This window comes from Trichosurus vulpecula, chromosome 2 (assembly GCF_011100635.1).
Source record: "Trichosurus vulpecula isolate mTriVul1 chromosome 2, mTriVul1.pri, whole genome shotgun sequence".
Classification (NCBI taxonomy): Eukaryota; Metazoa; Chordata; class Mammalia; order Diprotodontia; family Phalangeridae; genus Trichosurus; species Trichosurus vulpecula.
The window spans coordinates 170,444,272-170,465,080 of record NC_050574.1 but is presented as its reverse complement, the minus strand read 5'-3'; the positions used below and the strand labels follow the sequence as shown (position 1 = coordinate 170,465,080).

At 41.8% G+C, this 20,809-nt stretch overlaps 1 protein-coding gene and 1 pseudogene across 1 annotated transcript; one reads left to right on the top strand and one right to left on the bottom strand.

The window, feature by feature from the left end:
- Positions 1–15,455: 15,455 nt before the first annotated feature.
- LOC118838231 lies at positions 15,456–18,679 on the top strand (annotated as a pseudogene).
- Positions 16,932–17,628, bottom strand: LOC118838232 (integral membrane protein 2B-like). The gene has a single exon (XM_036745465.1). The coding sequence runs from the start codon at positions 17,604–17,606 to the stop codon at positions 16,989–16,991; it is 618 nt and encodes a 205-aa protein (XP_036601360.1). The 5' UTR covers positions 17,607–17,628; the 3' UTR covers positions 16,932–16,988.
- Positions 18,680–20,809: the final 2,130 nt, after the last annotated feature.

Below are 20,809 nucleotides of genomic sequence, written 5' to 3'. Positions count from 1 at the left end.
AAAACACATGAATGGACAATAAGGTATTTATTTACCTCTTGGTACTGGCTGATCAGTTGCTTAACATATTGTGCTTTTAGTCATCATGTAGGTCACTTAGCTTTTTGGTTCCACAAGTCTAGACTGCACCCTTAACCCTGATTAACCATCTTGTAAATAGATGCCTTTAGCTACTAGTGGAGGGGGTGGGATGGAGTGGGGGGCTGGGCAGGATCCCCAGTGTGGATGAATCATCAAGAATATTTCACTATTTCTGGGAAAATAATTCAAAGCGAATGGATGACAAAAGGTGAGTTAATAGCTCATATAACTCGACAAGAATTTGTTAAGCACCTACTATGTGCTTAACTATGGCACTGCACCTAAAGGAAATGATAGAGAGATAGATAGAGAGATAGTCAGAGAGATAGATAGAGAGATAGATAGATAGCAAGAGCTGCCCCTCCTCCATGTAGCATGCAGATGCTGTCATATTGCTCAAATGGAGGTAAAATAGACACCTCTAGCCTCTTCTCCCCACCACCCTTCTCCAAAGGATACTTTATTTTCTGCAAGGAGGAAGAGGAGATTGGGGGCTTACTCTCTTCAGAGAGAAAGGGTACTAGGCTAGAATTATATCTACCTGCTCTCTTAAATATTATTAGTCTAAGAGATATGGTTTCCAGGTTCAATCCAGCTTCCAGATGCTGTTTTCATTATCGGGGAAAAGAAGACCCAAGCTTTGTATCCAAGGGTTGACCCCCTTCCCAAGGGTTTCCAGATTCACAATGAACACACAGAGTAGGTGGTCAAAAAAAGCCATTTATCCAAATCATAGCAAAACAGAAATCAGAGAAAGTATACATAGGAGAGTATATACCAGACAATACAGATGAAAGAGCATTCCCATTGGGAATGAGGGAACTCAGCTCAGACAAGAGAGAGCCCTAGATATCACCCAAGCGAAAGTTCCCCAAAGTCTATAGTGTAGGGACATGATGGAAACTGCCAGCTCCTCTCACGTCAGCTTCTTCCCAAAGACTTTTCCTTCAGCAATCTGAAGTAAGGTTGGCATCTTCCATCTTTTCTCTCAAAGCTGGAAGCCAGAAGCACCTGAAGTGATTGTAGAATCTAAAGACCTTGAAGAGATTCTTGAGCTAGAAGAGTACCTGTAGAAAACTGAAGAGCCCTCCTCTTTCCTTCTCTGGCCGGCTCTGCCTTGCCCTTCAATTGGGCTCAGGGCATTGACCTCCTCCAATGAGGAGAGAGTCCCATACTGACTAATCTCAGAGAGAGAAAGGGAGACAAAGACAGAGACAGAGACAAAAACAGAGGAAGACAGAGAGACAGAGTGGCAGAGAAATAGAGAGACAGAGACAGAAACAGAGAGAAAGAGGGATAGTGATAGGTAGGAAGAAAGGTAGATTGGTCAAGAGTAAATGTATTTTGGGGATGGGGGTATGAGAAGTTGAGGTTTGGAGTGAGTACCAAGTATCCTCTTTGCACAGAAGATGCCCCTAAGAGCCCTCTGGGGCACACAGGAGAGATTGGTCTCCCAGTCAGTGCTTTCTGGCTCTTTGGACAGGTAAGTCTTAGAGGTCTTTCTTTTGATTCCCTGTTTATGGCAAGCTTCATTTAACCTCTACTCTGGTTTCCCTTGTCAGGCCAATGTAAGACGTTTGACTCAGAGAAAAGTGAAGCTTCCCTGGGACCCCACCTGGCCCTACTTCAAGGGGAAATGAACTTAAACACCAGGAAAAATTCCAGATAGAAACTTCCCAGTGCCCTGCAGATAGTAGGTATTCAGTAAATGCTGACTGAGCTCTCTCTGAGTATGTGAGTTGGATGCTCCTAATTCCCAGCTGCTCAGAGCCTTGCAGAGTAGACCCAGATAAGACACAAGGGGGTAGGGAGTTGGGGTCCAAACCAGGCCTCTGAGGCTGTTGTTCCTTGTCGCCTCCCGGGAGCCCCCAGAATGTTCACCTCTACCTCATCCAGAGACTGGAGAGAGGGAGTGACCAGGGAGGCTCAGAGCACAAGGAAACACACATTTCAGAAAATCTCTTTTTGTTTCTCTTTGGCAGAGGATTTGTGAGCTACAGTCTTTGTGCTTAATGACCTGTTCAGGAAAAAAGGAGGAAAAAAAATCAGCAAAAGCAGAAAGGAAAAAAAAAAAGATTAAACTAATAATAAAGCTAAACCAAAACATCACACCCTCCCTATCTCCACCTCTAACTTTACAGTACTTGTGAGCTGTCTTCAAGCCAGTTTCCCTTCTAGGCAAATAACATTTATTTGAGGAGTCCCTGCCTCACCACTCCAGAACAAGACAATGCTTGATTGTTTCTTCCTGGCCCCCACAGCAAATGACAGCACAGAGAGCAAGAAGTGAAAAGGGAAAGGAGAAATGCTAATGTTCTCCTAGGTGACCAAATCATGTGTGCTGTCAAAACAAGCTAGCCTGAGCTAAGGCCAGGGGGTTGAGGTGGGGGTGGGGGTGTGGCACTCACCAAAACTCCTAAGGAAAACTTCACTTTAGAGCTTAAGAGTGCAGACCTCAATCTGCAAGGACCCTCAGAGGCCATCTAGTCCAATCTTGCCTTTTATAAATGAAGAAACTCAGCCCAGGGAAGTTAAGTGATTCGCTCAAGGTCACACAGTCAGTCAGAGACAAGTAAAGTGTCAGGCAGAGGCAAAATTTGAAACCAGGAAGTTAAAATTAAAAAAAAAATTAATAAATTCATCATGCTTTCCCAGAATCTCAACTTATTCACTACAGCATGCCTCAATTCAACAAGCATTTATTAAGTGCTTGATAAACGCAACACACTGTGTTCAGTGTTTGGGGTGCAAAAATAAAACAGTGTCTGTCCCAAAGGAGCATACATTCAACTTGAGGGATGCAACATGTAGCTAAATAAGTAAATAAAAGGTAGTCTGAGGAGTGAGAGAGTATTAACAACTGAGATACAGAGGGCTTCACATAAGAGGTTAGCACCTGAGATTAGCCTGGGAGAAAGCTAAAGATTCTAAGAGATGGAAGTAGGGAGAAGGGCATGTCAAGGAATGGATGCCGCTTTGGGGAATACGTGGAAGCAGGAGATAGAATGTCCAGATTGGGGAAGTGCCAGTAGGCTGGCAGTGCCTTAGTGAAAGGTACAACCTTTCATCTCTTGTTGGAGATGCCTCCTAAATCAGAAGTGTCTCTTAGGGTATTAAGGATGAATGATGACATTTAAAGCAACCACAGGCTAAAAATGGAGACCATTACAGGGAATCTAACTGGATTGCAAAGACGTCAATCAGTCAATAAGCATTTATTAAGCAGCTACTAAGTGCCAGGCGCAGTGCTGAGTGCTGGAGTTATAAAGATAAGCAAACAATACCTCCACCCTCAAGGAGGTTACAGTCTCATGGGGGAGACAACATGAAAACCTCTATTTACAAACAAGCTGTATGCAGGATAAATGGGAGATAACAGAAGGAAGGCACTAGCATTAAGGGGGACTGGGAAGGGTTTTCTATAGAAGGTGGCATTTTAGCTGAGACTTGAAGGAATCTAGGGAAGCTGGGGCAGAGACGAGGAGGCAGAACATTCCAGGCATAGGAAACAGCCAAGGAAGCCAACATCACTGGATCAAAGAGGAAGTGGAGGGAAGTAACTTATAAGAAAACTGGAAAGGTAGGAGGGGGCCAGGTTACAAAGAGCTTAGAATGCCAAACAAAGGATTTTATGTTTGATCCTGAAGATGATAAGGAGCTACTAAGGAGTTTATTGAATGGGGAAATGATACTGTACTTTAGGAAGATCAGTTTGACAACTAGGTGGAAGATTAACTGGAATGGGAAGAAACTTGTGGCAGGGAGACCAACCAGGACACTACTGAAATAGCGCAGGCAGGAGGTCATGAAGACCTCTAGATGTGGAAGCCAGAAGCAGAAAAAAAGACGGGTGAAAGAATGGGTAAGTGAGGGGAGATACATTGGGCTTGCATAACGGAGTATGCATCTTCCCAAAGGCTTAGGCAGCAAATCATCCCAGGCAACATCAACCATCCTTATGGTCTAGTCTTCTAGTAGGAGGCCCCAGATCATGGACCAGAAACCCATCTGGTGAACCCAGAGGAATTACTCAAGGACCTGTTTCTTTTACTTTCCTCCTATTCAAACCCTCTTCATTATCCACATCAGTGGTCTGAATGGGATCCTGGAATAGTAATATTGGTAGCGATGGTGGTGGTGGTGGTAGGAGCAGTAATAGCAGTAGTGGTGTTGTAGTAGTAGTAGTAGTAGTAGTAGTAGTAGTAGTAGTAGTAGTAGAAGTAGTAATAGTAGCAGCAGTAAAGCTCTCAACCTAGAAGAACAAATCAAAACCACATGGGAATAGGATGAAGAACATATGACCTTTGCCACCCTGCCTGTGGCTGTAGTTGTCCAAAAGATGCTTTCAGTGACCCTATAGAAAATGAATCTGCATCCCAAGACTTTTATTCAATTTTCAAAAATATCAATAATTTCATCCACTTGTAAAATAATCCTCTCAATACTAAACAAAAATAATGATAGTAAGCTAGCAATTTGTCCTAGGGACATTTCTTTCTAAATTCCTTCGAATATAAGATGAGAATAGTAACAGTAATACCTTCTATCTGTATAACACTTTTACAGATTTCACAAAATGCTTTCCCAGACATGATCCAATCTGATCTTTACAACACTCGGAGGTAAGCAAAGCAAGTATTATTATCACATTTTACAAATGGGGAAATTGAGGCCCAAGGCCATATGGCTAGTAAGTAGCTGACCTAGCACTAGAATTCACTGCTTCTGACTCTAAGTCCTGCACTCTTTCCATCATAACATGCTGTCTCTCAAGCATATAAGTAAAGCATTCAGATAGAAAGGAGTCTTTGGGAGAAGACTAGATAGCTGTGTCCCACCTTTCACTTGTCAGCTCTTTGTTTTCCTTTGGTAGGACGTGGTAAGACCTTCCCCAGAGTAGTAATAAGAAAAATCATGGCATGAGAATAGGATCAAGACAAGCCCAAAATGGAAAAATAGTTGGGGACAGCACAGAGTAAGAAAACTTTCCCTCTTCTTTCCATTGGTGCCATATGTAGAGAGCAGTTAAGAAAGGGGTGAAATGGTGCAGCGCCAACGCCTTTCTTGGCTGAGGGAGTGTTTTCATTTCCTTAAGCTGGCTCAGTAGCTCTTTTACTCTTGTCCCTCTTGGGGCTGAATGTGAAGGATTTACTGCACTCTGGAGAGAACCAAGTAGATGAATACTGTGGGAGCAAGAGCAGGATACCAGCCAAAGGGGAGTTCTTCAGGGACCCTAGAGCAGCTTCTTATAACACCTTAACTGTTCCTTACTGGAGGCATCAGTCCAAGGAGGAAAGAAAGTCCAGATTCACTCCTATCCAACTGAATGACTTGAATAATCATGGTTTACTGTGCCTTCCCAACAAGAGCTCAAAGCTCAACCACACCTGGAATTGAAAGATCTGAAAACATCTTTGCTTAATCTGTCTGGCCATAATATCTAGGATGGAAAATGTTGGAACCCAACTAGAAAACCTGGACTAATTGATAGTCTATGTTACTTTTCTGTAAGAGTGCTCACCCAATAAAAGCTCTATTTATTTATAAAGGGAAGGGCAAGTCTGCACCCCATCTGTTGGCACCTGGGCTACAGGGGAGAGAAAATTACACCTATTCTGTACAACTCAGTATGATGGCCAACAGTATTCAGAGCCATGCTGTTAAGAATATTTGGTACAACCCTTGATAGTCAAAGTAAGGAAGAATATTCTGTTGGTGGTGGCCATCTTTGCCCAGAACCAAGATCCCTGGCAGTGTGGGGGCCCTTAACTAAATTTTTATTACCTATATCCCTCAAATGTGCACAAAATTTTTCAGATTTGGCAAAACCAAGTATCTTTTAGAAACAGTCTCTCTCAAGAATTTTTCCAGTATTTCTCAGTGGGGCCAATTGTATCTCTTTGCATTGTTCTGTTAGTCTTGATCCCAAGATCACACAGGTAAAAGGTTCAGGAAGCTGGTGGCTTAAGATTCTCACATCAGAAATCAGCACATCAACTCTTAGCTTCTTCATGTCTAGGGTTTTCATACCATCCTAATTCAGACCTCAGGAAAATTAGAAGGAAAAATTGTCTATTTTTCAGAATCCCAATCAACTTGGGTTTAAGGCGACCATAGAATCGTAGGATGTATAGCTATAGCTGGAAGGGATCATAGACATCATCTAGTCAAGCCCCACATATTAAAAATGAAGACACCAAGGCTGAGAGAAATAACTTGTCTAAGTCTCAGAGATGGGATTTCTAAGGCAATGTGAATACCTGAATTAGATCTCTTCTGAACTACCAGTATAGTGGAAGATACATTGACTATAAGTTAAGCTAGTGCAGGTTTTGCCATTAATAAGATGTGTCAAACAAAGCCAATGCAACCAAGATTAGGAGGGAAGCAGAAGATATAGAAAGAATTTTTACAACCAGTGTCTCTCATAAAAGTATCGCTTCTAAAATATATAGAGAACTGAGTCAAATTCATAAGAATGCAAGTCATTCTCCAATTGAAAAATGGTCAAAGGATGTGAACATGCAATTTTCAGATGAAGAAATTAAAGCTATCTATAATCACATGAAAAATGCTCTAAATCACTATTGATTAGAGAAATGCAAATCAAAACAACTCTTAGGTACCATATCACACCTATCAGATCGGCTAACATGACAAAACAGGAAAATTGTAAATGCTGGAGAAGACGTGGGAAAATTGGAACACCAATGTATTGTTGGTGTTGTGAACTGATCCAACCATTTTGGAGACCAATTTGGAACTATGTCCAAAGGGCTCTAAAAATGTGCATACCCTTTGACCCAGCAATATCTCTTCTAGGGCTGTATCCCAAAGAGATCTTAAAAACAGGAAAAGGACCCACATGTACAAAAATATTTATAGCAGCTCTTTTTGTGGTGGCAAAAGAATTGGAAATTAAGCAGATGTCCATCAATTGGGGAATGGCTGAACAAGTTGTGGTGTATGAATATAATGGAATACTATTGTGCTATAAGAAATGATGAGCAGGTGGACTTCAGAAAAACCTGGAAAGAGTCATATGAACTGATGCTGAGTGAAGTGAGCAGAACCTGGAGAATATTGCACATAGTAACAGTCACATTCTGTGATGACTGACTTTGATACGCTTAGCTCTTCTCAGCAATGCAAGGCCCTAAGACAACTCAAAAGGCTCATGATGGAAAATGCCATCCACAGTCAGAGAAAGAACTATGGAGTCTGAATGCGGATGGAAGCATACTATTTGCTCTTTTTTGGTTTGTTTTGCTTTTTCTTTCTTGTGGTTCCTCTCCTTCATTCTAATTCTTCTATACAACACGACTGATGTGAAAATGTGTTTAATAAGAATGTATATGTAGAGCCTATATCAGATTGCACATCATCTTGGGGAGGGGAGGGGAAGGAGGCAGAGAAAATTTAAAACTTATGGAAGTGAATGTTGAAAACTAAAAATAAATTAATTGTTAAAAAAAACAACCAAGCTGTATGACCTTGGGAAAGTCACTTTCTTTCTCTGTGGGTCATGTTCCTCATCTATAAAATGAGGAGGTTAGACTAGATGATGTCTAAGGGTCTTTTTCAGTTTGACATTATGGAACTCTACTCCTAATAATTCTGTCTTCTGTATATTAAAAGGATATGTGTATGTACCTATTTCTATCTGTCAATCTATCTATCTTTTATCACTTCCTGGCCTGGACCATGGTTTATTCTGTCCATCTTATGCCCTTTTCCTTCTAATTTTCCTGAGCTCTGAATTAGGATGGCATGAATAACCTAGATATGAAGAAACTAAGAGTTCATGTGCTGATTCCTGATGTGAGAATCTTAAGCCGCCAGATTCCTGAGCTTTGTACCTGTGATCTTGGGGTCAAGACAAACGGAGCCATGCAAAGAGATGCCATTGGCCCCGTTCACGAATACTGGAAGAATTCTTGAAAGAGCTGTTTCTAGGGGTTTTGCCATCTACCCCACTGCAAGCTATACCCTACAAAATGACTATCCAGAGACCGTGACCTGGAGGAACTAAGCCACTCAGTTTTGGACCTCCTTCCCCGGTACCATGCTACCCTGGGTGGTGAGAGCCCACTATATATGTGACCATACTTTCCTGTGATCTCTCTTCTTGCTGCCAAGCATGTTCTCATCCCACCATGGCCCTCTCCCCACACATACGCACATATACACTGGTTTTTACCTTGTCCTGGGAGCAGTAGTCACATCAATACTACTATTTCCAAGATAGCTGGCCCCACTAAGTCTCTAGCAGAACCTCTATAGTCCTTTGGACTAGATGTTTAGCTTTATGGGCAGAGGAGAGCTAGGAAGTCTGAATGACTCTCAATCCCCAACTCAGGAACTAACTTGCTGTGTAACCCCAGGCAAGGGACTTAATGTCTCTGAGCCCCATCTACTTAATGGGAAAAAAATAATCTGTCTTGGGAAAGCATTTTGACATGCTTGGGTAGAAGGCACAGCAAGAGCACAAAGCAAAGTATCATTGAGAATGGATTCCCAAATCCTCAGGTCTTTGGAGAGTCAGTCGCCCCTCACTAATGGGTTGTAGAGTCAGCAGAATGGTGATGGTGGCTTCCTGTTCCCAAAGAGACAAAGCACCTCCTGGCATATCATGAGGAGTGCCTTAAGTCTCCTGTTTACACGCTTTGCTGACTTGAAGCTAGACTCCCTCTGTGTGGATGAGTTTTGAGCTTAATTTTAAAGCCTCTTGCTCTCTGGTAAATGATTTTGCAATTCATTTCAGTGAGACATTTACCATCTCACTCATCAGGCCTTGGGGAATTGTGCTCACCTCCAAACTGCCCAGGCTTGGATGCTTGCTAGGAAGCTGCTGAGTCACCAAGAGCAGAGGCCCGTTACCTGCCAAACAGAGCTTTTTTTAAAATCCAGGTGGATCCACCTTTCCGGTGTAGTGAACCTACGGGATTAATCTGAGGGTTCTACCCCTTCCTTCTCTCCCTCTCTAATGGGGTGGGGGAGGACAGAGCATTCCCTGGGCTAAGAGAAAACATAGAGCAAGGAAGGGCCAGTTTAGATCCTACCTCTCACCTTTCCCAGGCTACCTCCTCAAGAATACGCAAAGCAAATTCTCATGATATCAAGCCATTTGCCAGCATTTTCAGTGGTTGGCTCTCTTTTGCTTCTTCTATCTTCTTTTTCTTTTCTCACCTCCCAACAAAGGGCAGGTACCAGACAAATCACAGACTTATTGAGGCAGCTAGGTAGCACAGTGGATAGACCACTGGGTTTGAAATCAGGAAGATTTATCTTCCTGAGTTCAAATCCAGCCTTAGACACTTACTGGCTGTGTGACCCTGGGCAAGTCACTTAAACCTGTTTGCTTTAGTTCCTTATCTGTAAAATGAGCTGGAGAAGGAAATGGCAGTATCTTTGCCAAGAAAACCCCAATGGGATCACGAAGAGTAGGAGACAAGTGAAATGACTCAACAGCAACAAGAACACTCGAGACAGCCTAATCAGTGCCTTAAAAGTTGTCACCTCCATAAAATCCATGAGAAATGGTCGGCCAGACGCAGCGTAGAACCTTCAGATCAGAGATTTAGAGCTGAAAGGGTCCCTAAAGGTTATTGAGTCCAACCCATTCATTTTATAGAAGAGGAAACTGAGGTAGAGAAATTTAAGTGCCTTGTCCAAGATCATACACAGAGCAAGTGACAGAGGTTCAGGTTCTCTGACTCCAAAACCAGCACTCTTTTCACTGTAATACTTTGCTTCCGTCCAGTGAAGGGAAGCAGACCACTTTCCAAGTGCTCTAGGCCAAGAAGGGGAAAACCCTATGTAGCAGCTATGCTTCGGCCTCACTCCCTTCGCTCACTTTCATCAGCTGTTCTCCCCTGCTACTGGATGCCAATGACTGGCACCCCAGTTCCATTTCACCACTTAACATCAATTCATTTTTCCAAAGAGATTTTTACTTAGAATATATGTCATAAATAAAAGTATAAACATTTCCCCCAACACCTTGGGGGCACTCTGCCCTATTGCACTTAAGTCTCCAGGAGAGTATGCTCACTCTTAGAATAGTTTCTACATAGCATTGGTCCCACCAAGTTCACATTTAGATGCAGCATTACCACTGACTGAGTCCTTCTCTCAGCTATTGCTGGGCTGGATCCTCAAAATCACTACTGAAGGTCACTCCTTGCTCCTTGAGACATCAGGGCTATTCTGGCTACCAAAAAAACAAAAACAAACCAAAAAACACCCTGGAATGGACTCTAAGTCCCAGAATCCTCATCTTTTGAAGCTAACAAGATTGGGGCTTCCTGACTAACGTTCTCCTAAAACAAAAGAACAAACCAAACACCGAGTCAGGCAAAGAACCAAGATCCATTTTCATGGGTCAACATGTTGGCTTCAGTGAGGAGAGACCCAGCCTTTTCCTTTGCAGCATTGTCTCTCATTGAACACACTGTCTCTCAACAAAAACAAAAGTCCTATTGGGAGCAATATAGCTGAAGAGGAAAATGGCTCCAGTGGGGAGGGAGCAAGGCCTTTCTCCTAACAGCACTGTCTCTCATTCAGCACATTGTCTCTCAGTAAAGAAGTCGTGTTAAGAGCAGAGTGGTGGAAGAAGAAAATGTCTGAGCTCTTACCACTGGGCCTTCTTGAATGCCTCTGCAACCAATCAAAGAGACTTCTATTCACTACATGGTTAGTTAATTAGACCCAGTTATGAAACGTCTACATCTGCTCTAATATCTCTCTAAAGTACCTCCATTATGTGTCTTCACAACCCTCCTGGAAGTAAGTTCTTCAGCCCACAAATTCCACATGGGGAATTTGTATCAGCCAAACATGCTGATATGTTCTCAATGTGCCAGTCTCCATTACACTCTACTCTCTCAAACTTTTAACTAATTTCCCATCCTTGGCAAATTACTTAACCTTTTGGTGCCCCAGGAGACTGTCCAAGACTATACTGGAGAACAGGTACCTATTTACCCTTGGCTTTCTACGCTGACTAAAAAAGACAAACTGTGATACTGGGGGGCATGGCTAATAAACTATCTTCTGCAAATGGCTTCTGGGTACATCAAGTATTCCTTTGGTGAAAGTCAAATTGAGAACTTGGATCCTATGGGGGTTACTGAGAGTGAAGATTAGAGATCTTTTGCTGTCCTGGTGTTCAAACACTGGAAGTTTTTATGTTATATTATTAAAATTCCAATTTCATTCAGGCCTTTAAGTTATAATGTGTGCTCTTCTTCTTTGGGTCAGATGAAGTTTGGAAGATTAGTTAATTAGTCAACAAGCATTTATTAAGCACCTACTATGTGTCAGAGCTTTTGGAATACAAAAACAAAAGTGAAGTAGCCCCTGTCCTGAAGGAGTTTACATTCTACCAAGACAGCTGACATGTACACATAAAAGTTTATGTTGAATAAATACATGCAGAATAAATGCAAAATAAATATGTAAGGCACTTAGATATAAGGTAATTAAGGGGTGAGGGCACTAGCATTTTAAACCAGGAAAGTCTTGTATAGAAGGTGGTATTTGAACTCCATCATAAAGGAAGAGAGTGATTGGATTTGAAGCAGAGATGAGAAGGTAGAACATTCTAGCCATGGTGGAAGGCCAGGGCAAAGGCAAAGGGTTGAGAGAGTGTTGCATACAAGGTGCTGATAAGAATCATAATGGGATGGGGGGAGAGGGAGAATACAAGTTAATTGAGATAAATTTATGAAATGTTGTATACTAATAATTTTTAATTAAGATCATACTCTGAGTGTAGATCATTACCTGGGAGACACATGAATATTGGTATTCACTCATCTGTCTTTCCTCCTCCTATGACCATGTGCGAAACGGGAACATTAATAGAGAAGAAAACTACTTGTAGCTTAAAAATAAATAATGGTTTAAAAAACTATCTGTAGTACCAGCTAAACACCCGAACATGTGTAATTCTTAATGACTTACAGAAAGGGGGCCCCCACAATTTAAAAGTCTCCCAGCAACATAAAACCAGTAAGGTCCAATTAATCTAAAGTACCCTAACAGATGCCCTCATTTGACCAAAATAAAAGATTTATAGCTGGAAGGGGCCTCAGAGGTCATCTAGCCAGAGGCTTATAGATCTGGAAAAAAACCTCAGAGACTCTTTAATTCAAGCACCTTATTTTACAGATGGGGAAATTGAGGTCCCCCAAAAAGGAATGACTTGCTCAAGGCCATACAGGTAGTAGGCATGCTATTTCCTCCCCCACCCATATCAGCTTCAAATCGAGATCTTCTGACTCCAAATCCACACCATGCCACCTCTCCACAGGACATAGACAAAGTAGACAAGTGGAGAGACAGGACAGCTATAAAGAGCTTTGAATTGCTTTATGAACTGCCACACATAGCCTTAGGTGGGAGTAAGGTAGTTTACTATGTCATCGTACTCTGATTTACTTGACTTTTCACTTATTCTTACCTAATCTTATCTCCCCCATGGTCTCACCTCCTGTTCCTCCCTTCCATTCCTCATTGGGAGGGATCCATAGCCAAGCTATGAGGATTGCTCTTCCTCAGGTATTTAGGGGATCCAGAGACCAGCTGCTGTTTCCCAAACTGGTATGAGTGCTCGATCACTACAATCTGTCGAGTCATCTCTTCTTCAGAAGGCTGAATTTGGTTATATAAGCCTTTGGAAGGAGTGATAATGTCTAATGTGTGTGTCATAATGTGATCTCAAGTTAATTACATGGCAACTTGATTTATCACTTCTCCTTGGCAGGAGCTATGCTGTGGTTTATAATCTTTTCCAATATGTGGGATGCTTTTTCCATCAGATTATCAAATAAACCTGGTGCCTCAGAAACCAATTTAAGGGATCCTAGAAGGTCTGGAATTTGACCCCAGGACCCCAATCAGTCAACAAAAATTAATTTAGAGATTACCCTAAAGCCAACATTAGGCTAAATGCTGTGGAGAATGCAACACAAGTAGAATTACTCATACTTACATAGCATTTCAAGTTTTCCACCATACTATCCTCACAATGCCCATGTGATATAGGTGGTACATTTTGTAGATGAAGAAACTGAGGCTCAGAGGGATGAATTGGCTTGGCCTTACTTAAGAAGCTAGGATTCCAGACGCAGGATTCAAAGTCAAGTCTGCCAAATCCAAGTCAATCAATCAATCAGCAAACATTTATTAGGTTCCTACTAAGTCCCAGGCACCATGCTAGGCACTAGGGATATTAAAACAAGAAACAAAAGTGTTTCCGCCCTCAAAGAGTAAATTCTACCAGGAAGGACAATGTGTATTTGTGTGTGTGTGTGTGTGTGTGTGTGTGTGTGTGTGTGTGTGTATGCATGCGTGCGTACACAAAATAAATTAAAAGTAATTTTTGTGGGTGGAGGCATTAGCAACTGGGGAGATCAGGAAGGACCTCACATAGATGGTATCACCTGAGCCAATCTTTGAAGAAAACTAGGGATTATAAAAAAGTGAGCAGAGAGCACATTGTAGTCATAGGGGAAAGCTGAGGCACAAGTATGCAGATTGGAGATGGACTGATAGGGTAGCAGAAAAGTCAGTTTTTCTCTTTTCTCCTTAAGTTCAAAGCCAAGCTTTCAGACCAAGCCTCAGAAATCCCTTCAGCTCCTGCTGGTACCAGCTTTCCTAGGATCTGGTGGCTGAGGAGCCAAAGCAAACATTTTTCCATGCTCCATGCTCTTAGAAATATCTCATCAGTTTCAAGCAGCAGATAAAACTCAGCATATGAAGAGTGGCAAGAAATATGGGATTATGAAGAGAAATTATGTATAATAAGACTGTAAAAGCAGGTTGGGGCCAGACTGGGGTTTTAATCTGTAGGGGGCTTTAAACACCAGAGGAGTTTGTATTTGTCCCTAGAAATATCAGGGATGTATCGGAGTTGACGAGGGAGGGAGTGTGTACTTTAGAACAATCATTTTGGTCACTTTGTGGAGGCTGGACTGGAGGAGGGGAAAACTTGAGGCAGGAAGACCATTAGGTTACTGCAGTAGTCCAGGCAAGAAGATGACGCCAAGGTCCTCTTTGAGAATAAAGGACAAACAACAACAACAACAACATGTCCAGGAAAGAGGATGTAATAAGGACCTGAATTAAAGTAGTGACTGCGTAAGTAAAGATACAGAGATGGATATTGTTGGGGCAGAATTGACAAGACTTGGTAACATCCCCTCTATTGGATAGAGAAGTTGGGAGACTGTGAAGATAACCCTGACTTTGTACAACTGAGTGACTTTTCAGTCATGGCATGTCGGTTTCTCAACAGAAACGGGAAAGTTAGAAGAAGCATAGGTGTGGAGGAATTCCTCTATCTCCCTCAGATCAGGCAAAATCCAATACTTTTTCCTTTTCTGCACCAGCTAGGCTGCCGAGGTGTTTGGGCAGACAAGACAATGGGTTGGTGAAATTAGTAACAAGTGTCTAACCATGCAGTACAACTGTATAAGAAGTCCTGGGGAAACAGAAGGTGGGACTGGTCAGCAAAGGTTGGGGTTGAATATGGGATGGTTTCTTCGCAGAACAAGCCTTGCTACCCTAACCCTGGTGAAAAAGAGGAACAACATGCTGTACAAAGAGGCAGCCTTGTCCCCTCTGTAGTATGAAAGCCTTCTTGGGGACAGAGCTGAGATGAAACTACCTCTGTCCCTTTCTCCCCAACCACCTCATCTGCAACAGAAGTTGATAAACTCCCCACTCAGATCCATGTTACTGCTCTATAATAATGTATGGCAAAAGTAGAGGGAGAAGATTGATCCCTACAGATTTAATATACCGTTTCCATTTTTCCCATCATCCTCTGCTTCAATTTACTAGCCATACCCCTACCTTCATTTGCTTTAGGCAAAATTAAGAGATAAATAGAAGCAAACAGAGACTTTTCCAAATTGTGTTATCTGCCACTAGACATCTTTCAGTTCATATGTCTTCCCAAGTTATTCTGAGACCATCCTGCTTGTCATTTACAGCACAATAGTGTTCCATCACAATCATATACCAAAGGTAACCTGGTGCTGCCAGGGGCCTGACCCCATCCTTCCTTCCTTTTCCTCCTCCTCTGAAAGCCCCTTCCAGATGTCCCCACTTTCCCTGGCTCATGGTCCGACACTTACACACTCTCCCAAGATCTTATCAGTCTCACAGCATCTCAGAGCAGTGGGATGACAAAATGAGAGGCAAAGGGGAACTCAGAGGCAGAACTAGAGGCAATGGTGGGCTCAGAATGGAGAGGAACCAGGATCAGACATAATCCACTTAGGCAGGGTATGGGAGGCAACCAATTTTTAAAAAATACGTATGTTATGTGTTCCACCAGGTTTTCTGAAACTTGAAGAAAAAAAATGTTTATTTCTCTGGATAATCACACCTTTCAGCCCCAGTCACATCCTGGGCACCCACCTTTAGATATTAGCTGCATGGTACTCTTAATTATACTTGTGAAAACATTCCTAAACAGCCTGATGAAGGAACACCTAGCAAATTTTTCTGGAATGTTTTTGCATGTCTGTAGTACTTGTTGATTTCTTGCTCTTGGTGGGCCTATCTTTTATGGCCTATTTCCAGGACTTTGCCCTTTGGGGCATTAGATTTACAAAATACCATATCTATTTGTTACCTCAAATTATTCCCTTTGCCTCTGGCTTCCTGAATTGTCCAGTTTTCTAGCACGTCTAGATCACTACCTGAACATCTCTCAGACATCAAAGGCCCTACACTCTTGTGTCAAAATGTCTTTTACTTATTTTCAGTCATTTTAATTTGGATTCCAGCCCTTGTGTATGTTTTGGGAGACCCAGTTATTTATGTAAGCCTGAGCAAACATGGTGTTTCTCTCTAGCAGTGCCCTTTCTACATTAGCATTCAGAGATACTGGCTGTTAACATTCAACATTCATGGTGTGTGTCCTGCTGGTGTTTTTTGCAACTTGTTGATCTGAAGTCTTAATGCTGATTCAGTCCATTCACATCACTTCCTATGTGAAGGAGACCGCCCTGTACTTTCCCCTTGCACCAGTTCGGGATCACACCATCATCTGTAAAAAGCAGCCCTTGACCAACCTTCTGATTTGTTTTCTTGGAACCTGGCTCCTATTTGTTTTCCTTCAGATAATCATCCTGTTTCTGGACATACAGATTCTAGCTTATGTGAAGGCAAATGCCCCCTTGTATTTTGCTGTAGCCAGAATGGACTTTGTTTTCTTTGAATGACTCAGCTCGCCTCGTTGAGCTTCCCTGGATGCTGGGGCTTGCTCTTCCGGGGCAGGACCAGAGCTTCCTGTGTGATGAGTCGTGGCGCTGGCTGAGGGGAGGTGTGTTAACGTGGTCTATGCTGGGGGAGGGCCAAGTCAAGAACCAATCGGCCCTGGTCGTTCAGGCGGCGCTTGATGATGTCAAAAACTCTATAAGAGGGGAGAGGACAGCTTGAAGATCCTCCTTTCCTTTTCCGGTTGGAGCCAGAGACGCCTACAGCCGAAGCTGAGCTGCCGGTAGCAGAGCTGACTAGAGGCTAGTGGGTAATCTTCTTACCGTAGAGGGGAAGCATGTATACGATTTTGCCTTATACCATCTCGCTTCTCTGTGGCCTCCTATTTACCCTTGTGAGGCGGACTTATTGGGCCTGGAAGCTTTTGATGAAAATATCAAAATGGGGACGCTGGTTTGTGGGATTGTTACTGTGGAGTGTAAATACATGCTTTAGTTCTCCTGCCTTCTGCCTAGAGAATTCCTTATATCTTGCGGTTCCGGACCTTTTAGGCACATATGAGATTCTCTTTGAAATCATAAATTCTGCCTTCCTAATATATTTGGTGACAAGGATGGGATTATACTGCTGTATTAAAATTTTTCACCAGAATTGTGTTTTTCATTTTATGTTCATGCACAAATGCGTGTCTCCACAGCAAAACTGTTTTCAAAGTGCCGGATCTTGACGCAATTGTCAGCTTCACGTTTTTGAATACCTTTAACAGTTTCTTTGCGCTGCAATTTGTAAGTTTCCTTGCCGTGGCACAGCCGATAAATAAAGAAGCCCAACTGATCAACGTTTTCAATGCGGTCAGTGATAATCATATGCTCGTGAATCAGGTAGGATTGAGGCAAATAGGTTCCAGCCTTGATGTTGATGAGCAACTCCAGTAAGTTTCTGGGAGGCATTACAATGGAAGTATTCAGAGGAATCACGTAGCATTTATCCAAGTTAAGGTCGAGATAGGCTGTGAGTTTCTTGTGAAAGTCATGAACAATGTTTGCAGGATCGCTATCAGCAAACTCTGGGACTGGCACACTGATGAATTCAACATTGTCTTCCTCAAGAATCTTAATATTTTCCTCAGTTGTCTGGTAGCGAGCAGCTGGCTCGTTTAGGGTCAACTCATCTTTGATGTATCTTATTCTACAGTAGTAGACATCATCCTGCTGAAATGCAAAATATTTGTACAGGTATGCCCCTCCAAGGATTACTCCAGCGAGCATAAATGCAAGTCCAAAACACATGCACCAACACCAGGCTCTTCTCTGGCCATTTGAATTATTAATAATTATTTTGGGATGATTGATTGAAGAGATTATCTGTCTGGGATCTAGGGATGGATCACATTTGAATCGTAAACCAATATTTGGGAATGTCACTGAATGATATGTTTTGCTTTATTGTGAATGATATGTTTTAGTTTCCTGCATAATTGGATCACAATGTTCTAGGATATATAATTTAATTTGAATTGTGATTGGATAGTGCATCCTAGAACATTGTGAGGGGTGGAGTGTAGCCAGAATGGACTTTGTTTTCTTTGAATGACTCAGCTCGCCTCGTTGAGCTTCCCTGGATGCTGGGGCTTGCTCTTCCGGGGCAGGACCAGAGCTTCCTGTGTGATGAGTCGTGGCGCTGGCTGAGGGGAGGTGTGTTAACGTGGTCTGCGCTGGGGGAGGGGCCAAGTCAAGAACCAATCGGCCCTGGTCGTTCAGGCGGCGCTTGATGATGTCAAAAACTCTATAAGAGGGGAGAGGACAGCTTGAAGATCCTCCTTTCCTTTTCCGGTTGGAGCCAGAGACGCCTACAGCCGAAGCTGAGCTGCCGGTAGCAGAGCTGACTAGAGGCTAGTGGGTAATCTTCTTACCGTAGAGGGGAAGCATGTATACGATTTTGCCTTATACCATCTCGCTTCTCTGTGGCCTCCTATTTACCCTTGTGAGGCGGACTTATTGGGCCTGGAAGCTTTTGATGAAAATATCAAAATGGGGACGCTGGTTTGTGGGATTGTTACTGTGGAGTGTAAATACATGCTTTAGTTCTCCTGCCTTCTGCCTAGAGAATTCCTTATATCTTGCGGTTCCGGACCTTTTAGGCACATATGAGATTCTCTTTGAAATCATAAATTCTGCCTTCCTAATATATTTGCCAAGAGCTTTCTCATTGCTGCATTTTGCTGGGTTAGGAATCTAGAGCTTAAGTAACAGAAACAACTTTACACATGGACCAATTTGTCCCCTGGAAATTCTGCTTTATCCCATTCACAATTCATCATACTGGACAAACTGAAAAAGCTGAAACAGTAATAGTCTGTTAATTTGTTGCTGCATTGGGCAATTAAAGCCCAGAGCTCATTCCATTGTGTGATCATCTTTGAAAATGGAGTAGGCAAGGAAATCCAAGGATGGACATCCTAGGATGTTACATATGGGTACTGGTCACATTGATGTTTGGGGCCACAAGCTTAAATGCATGTATAGGATTTGGATCCTGAAAGTATAAGGAGATCCTCCCCCCAATATTCCAACAAATCAGTTACCTTTTTTAGAATTTGCAAAACAAGAACTATTCTTTAAAAATTTTTTTAAAGCCAACAACTGCCTTAGTTTTATTCCAGGGAATTTTGTACTTCAGACAGAAATTTGTTCCAGAGCTCAAAAGTAGAGGTAATTTGATTGGAGAGACTGACTTCATTAATGTTTGTATTATCCAGGTACCAAGTCCTGATGTAAATCAGAGACTTATTGACAGCTTTGCAGGCATATGGTCTTTATTAAACAATTTCCAAAGGATTTTTAAAAATAAAAAAATCATATACCACAACTTGTTTAGCTGTGCCCCAATTGATGGGTATTCTCTCAGTTTTCAATTCTTTGCCACCACAAAAAAAGCTACCATAAATATTTTTGGATAAATAGGTCCTTTTCCTTTTCCTTTGATCTTTTTGGGATACAGACCTGGTTCAGAGGCTATATACACTTTTCAAATTTGTTATATGTTACTGAAATTTGGGTTTAATTACCTGACAGGTAATTAAATGGGATAACATATATGAAGCCCAGTATAGTTAGCTATTATTATTAGATTAAAATTACATATAGATTAAATATTGAGATAAAATTGTTTAATGCTTAGATACCTTAGAGTTTGAAATTATTTATCTAGTGACAATAATAATAGCCTCTACTTCTTGAGAGAAATTCTCCATCATGTATTCAATTTTTTCTACTCTATTGTTTGGTAGTTAAACAGCTCCAATTAATTAAGTCTTTTTCATGAATGGTGGGAAAAGATACAGATACATGAGGGCAACCTACATCTTTCCAGGGGCAAAATAAAGAGTTCTACTCCAGTTACATTGCTAAAATCCTAAAATATATCAAGATTTCAGTGGATATTCCTGGGTTCTGGGTGCCAGATGGCCGTTTGCTAATTGGCTATTTGAGCAGGCCACTTTGCAGTTGGTCAGGTTGTCACTGTATAGCCATAGAAATGTGGGACCAGCAAAGAAGTCCTTGAGACACTGAGACTGGTGTTCCTGGAAGAATGGATGTAAGACTGCTTCTCTGAGAACTAGTTAAAAATGGAATCAAATGACTTTGTGGGCAATTGTTATTAATAAATCACATCTGTGTTTTTTAAGGGTTATGTAGCAGCTAGGTGGCACAGGAACTAGAGTGCTGGACTTGGATTCATGAAGACCTGACCAGACTTTTCTTGGAACAACTTCACCAGGGAAGACCATGGAAGATAGAAAACTGCAGCATTGCCCCAACCAGACATACTGAAACCACTTAAGTGGTCCAAATCCACACTCCACAGGGAAGGTAAAAGGAAATAGAGGTCAGGAACAAAAAGGGTCAGATCACCCCATTCAAAAAATCCTAAATACAAAAGGTCTATCATAAACAAAATAGAGGCGAGTACAGAGAGATGCTTTTTACAACTGTGGTGGGGAAGATTTCTTGACCAAGAAAGAGAGAGAGGATCACAGGAGATAAAATGGACAATTTTGATGACAAAGCATTGACAAGCTTCTGCAAAAACAAAATCAATTCAGCTAAAATCTGAAGACAAATGATTCATAGGATTAAAAATTTACATCTAGAAGGAACCACAAAGGCCATCTAGTCTAGCCCAGTACCCTCATTTTACTGATTAGTAAACTGAGGCTTAAGGAGTTTAAGGAATTTGCCCAACTGGGAAAAAATATCTTGGCAACAAGTTTCTCTGATAAAAGTCAAGCTACATTAGACACTAATTCAAACATATACAAACAAGATCCATTCCTTAAGGAATAGTCAAAGCATATGAACCTTGAAAGTTCTAAAAAGAAGAAATCAAACTATTGATAAATATGAAAAAATGCTCTGAATCACTAGTGATAAGAAAAACACAAATTAAGAAAACTCTAAGTTTCCATCTCATTCATCCATCAGATGAGCAA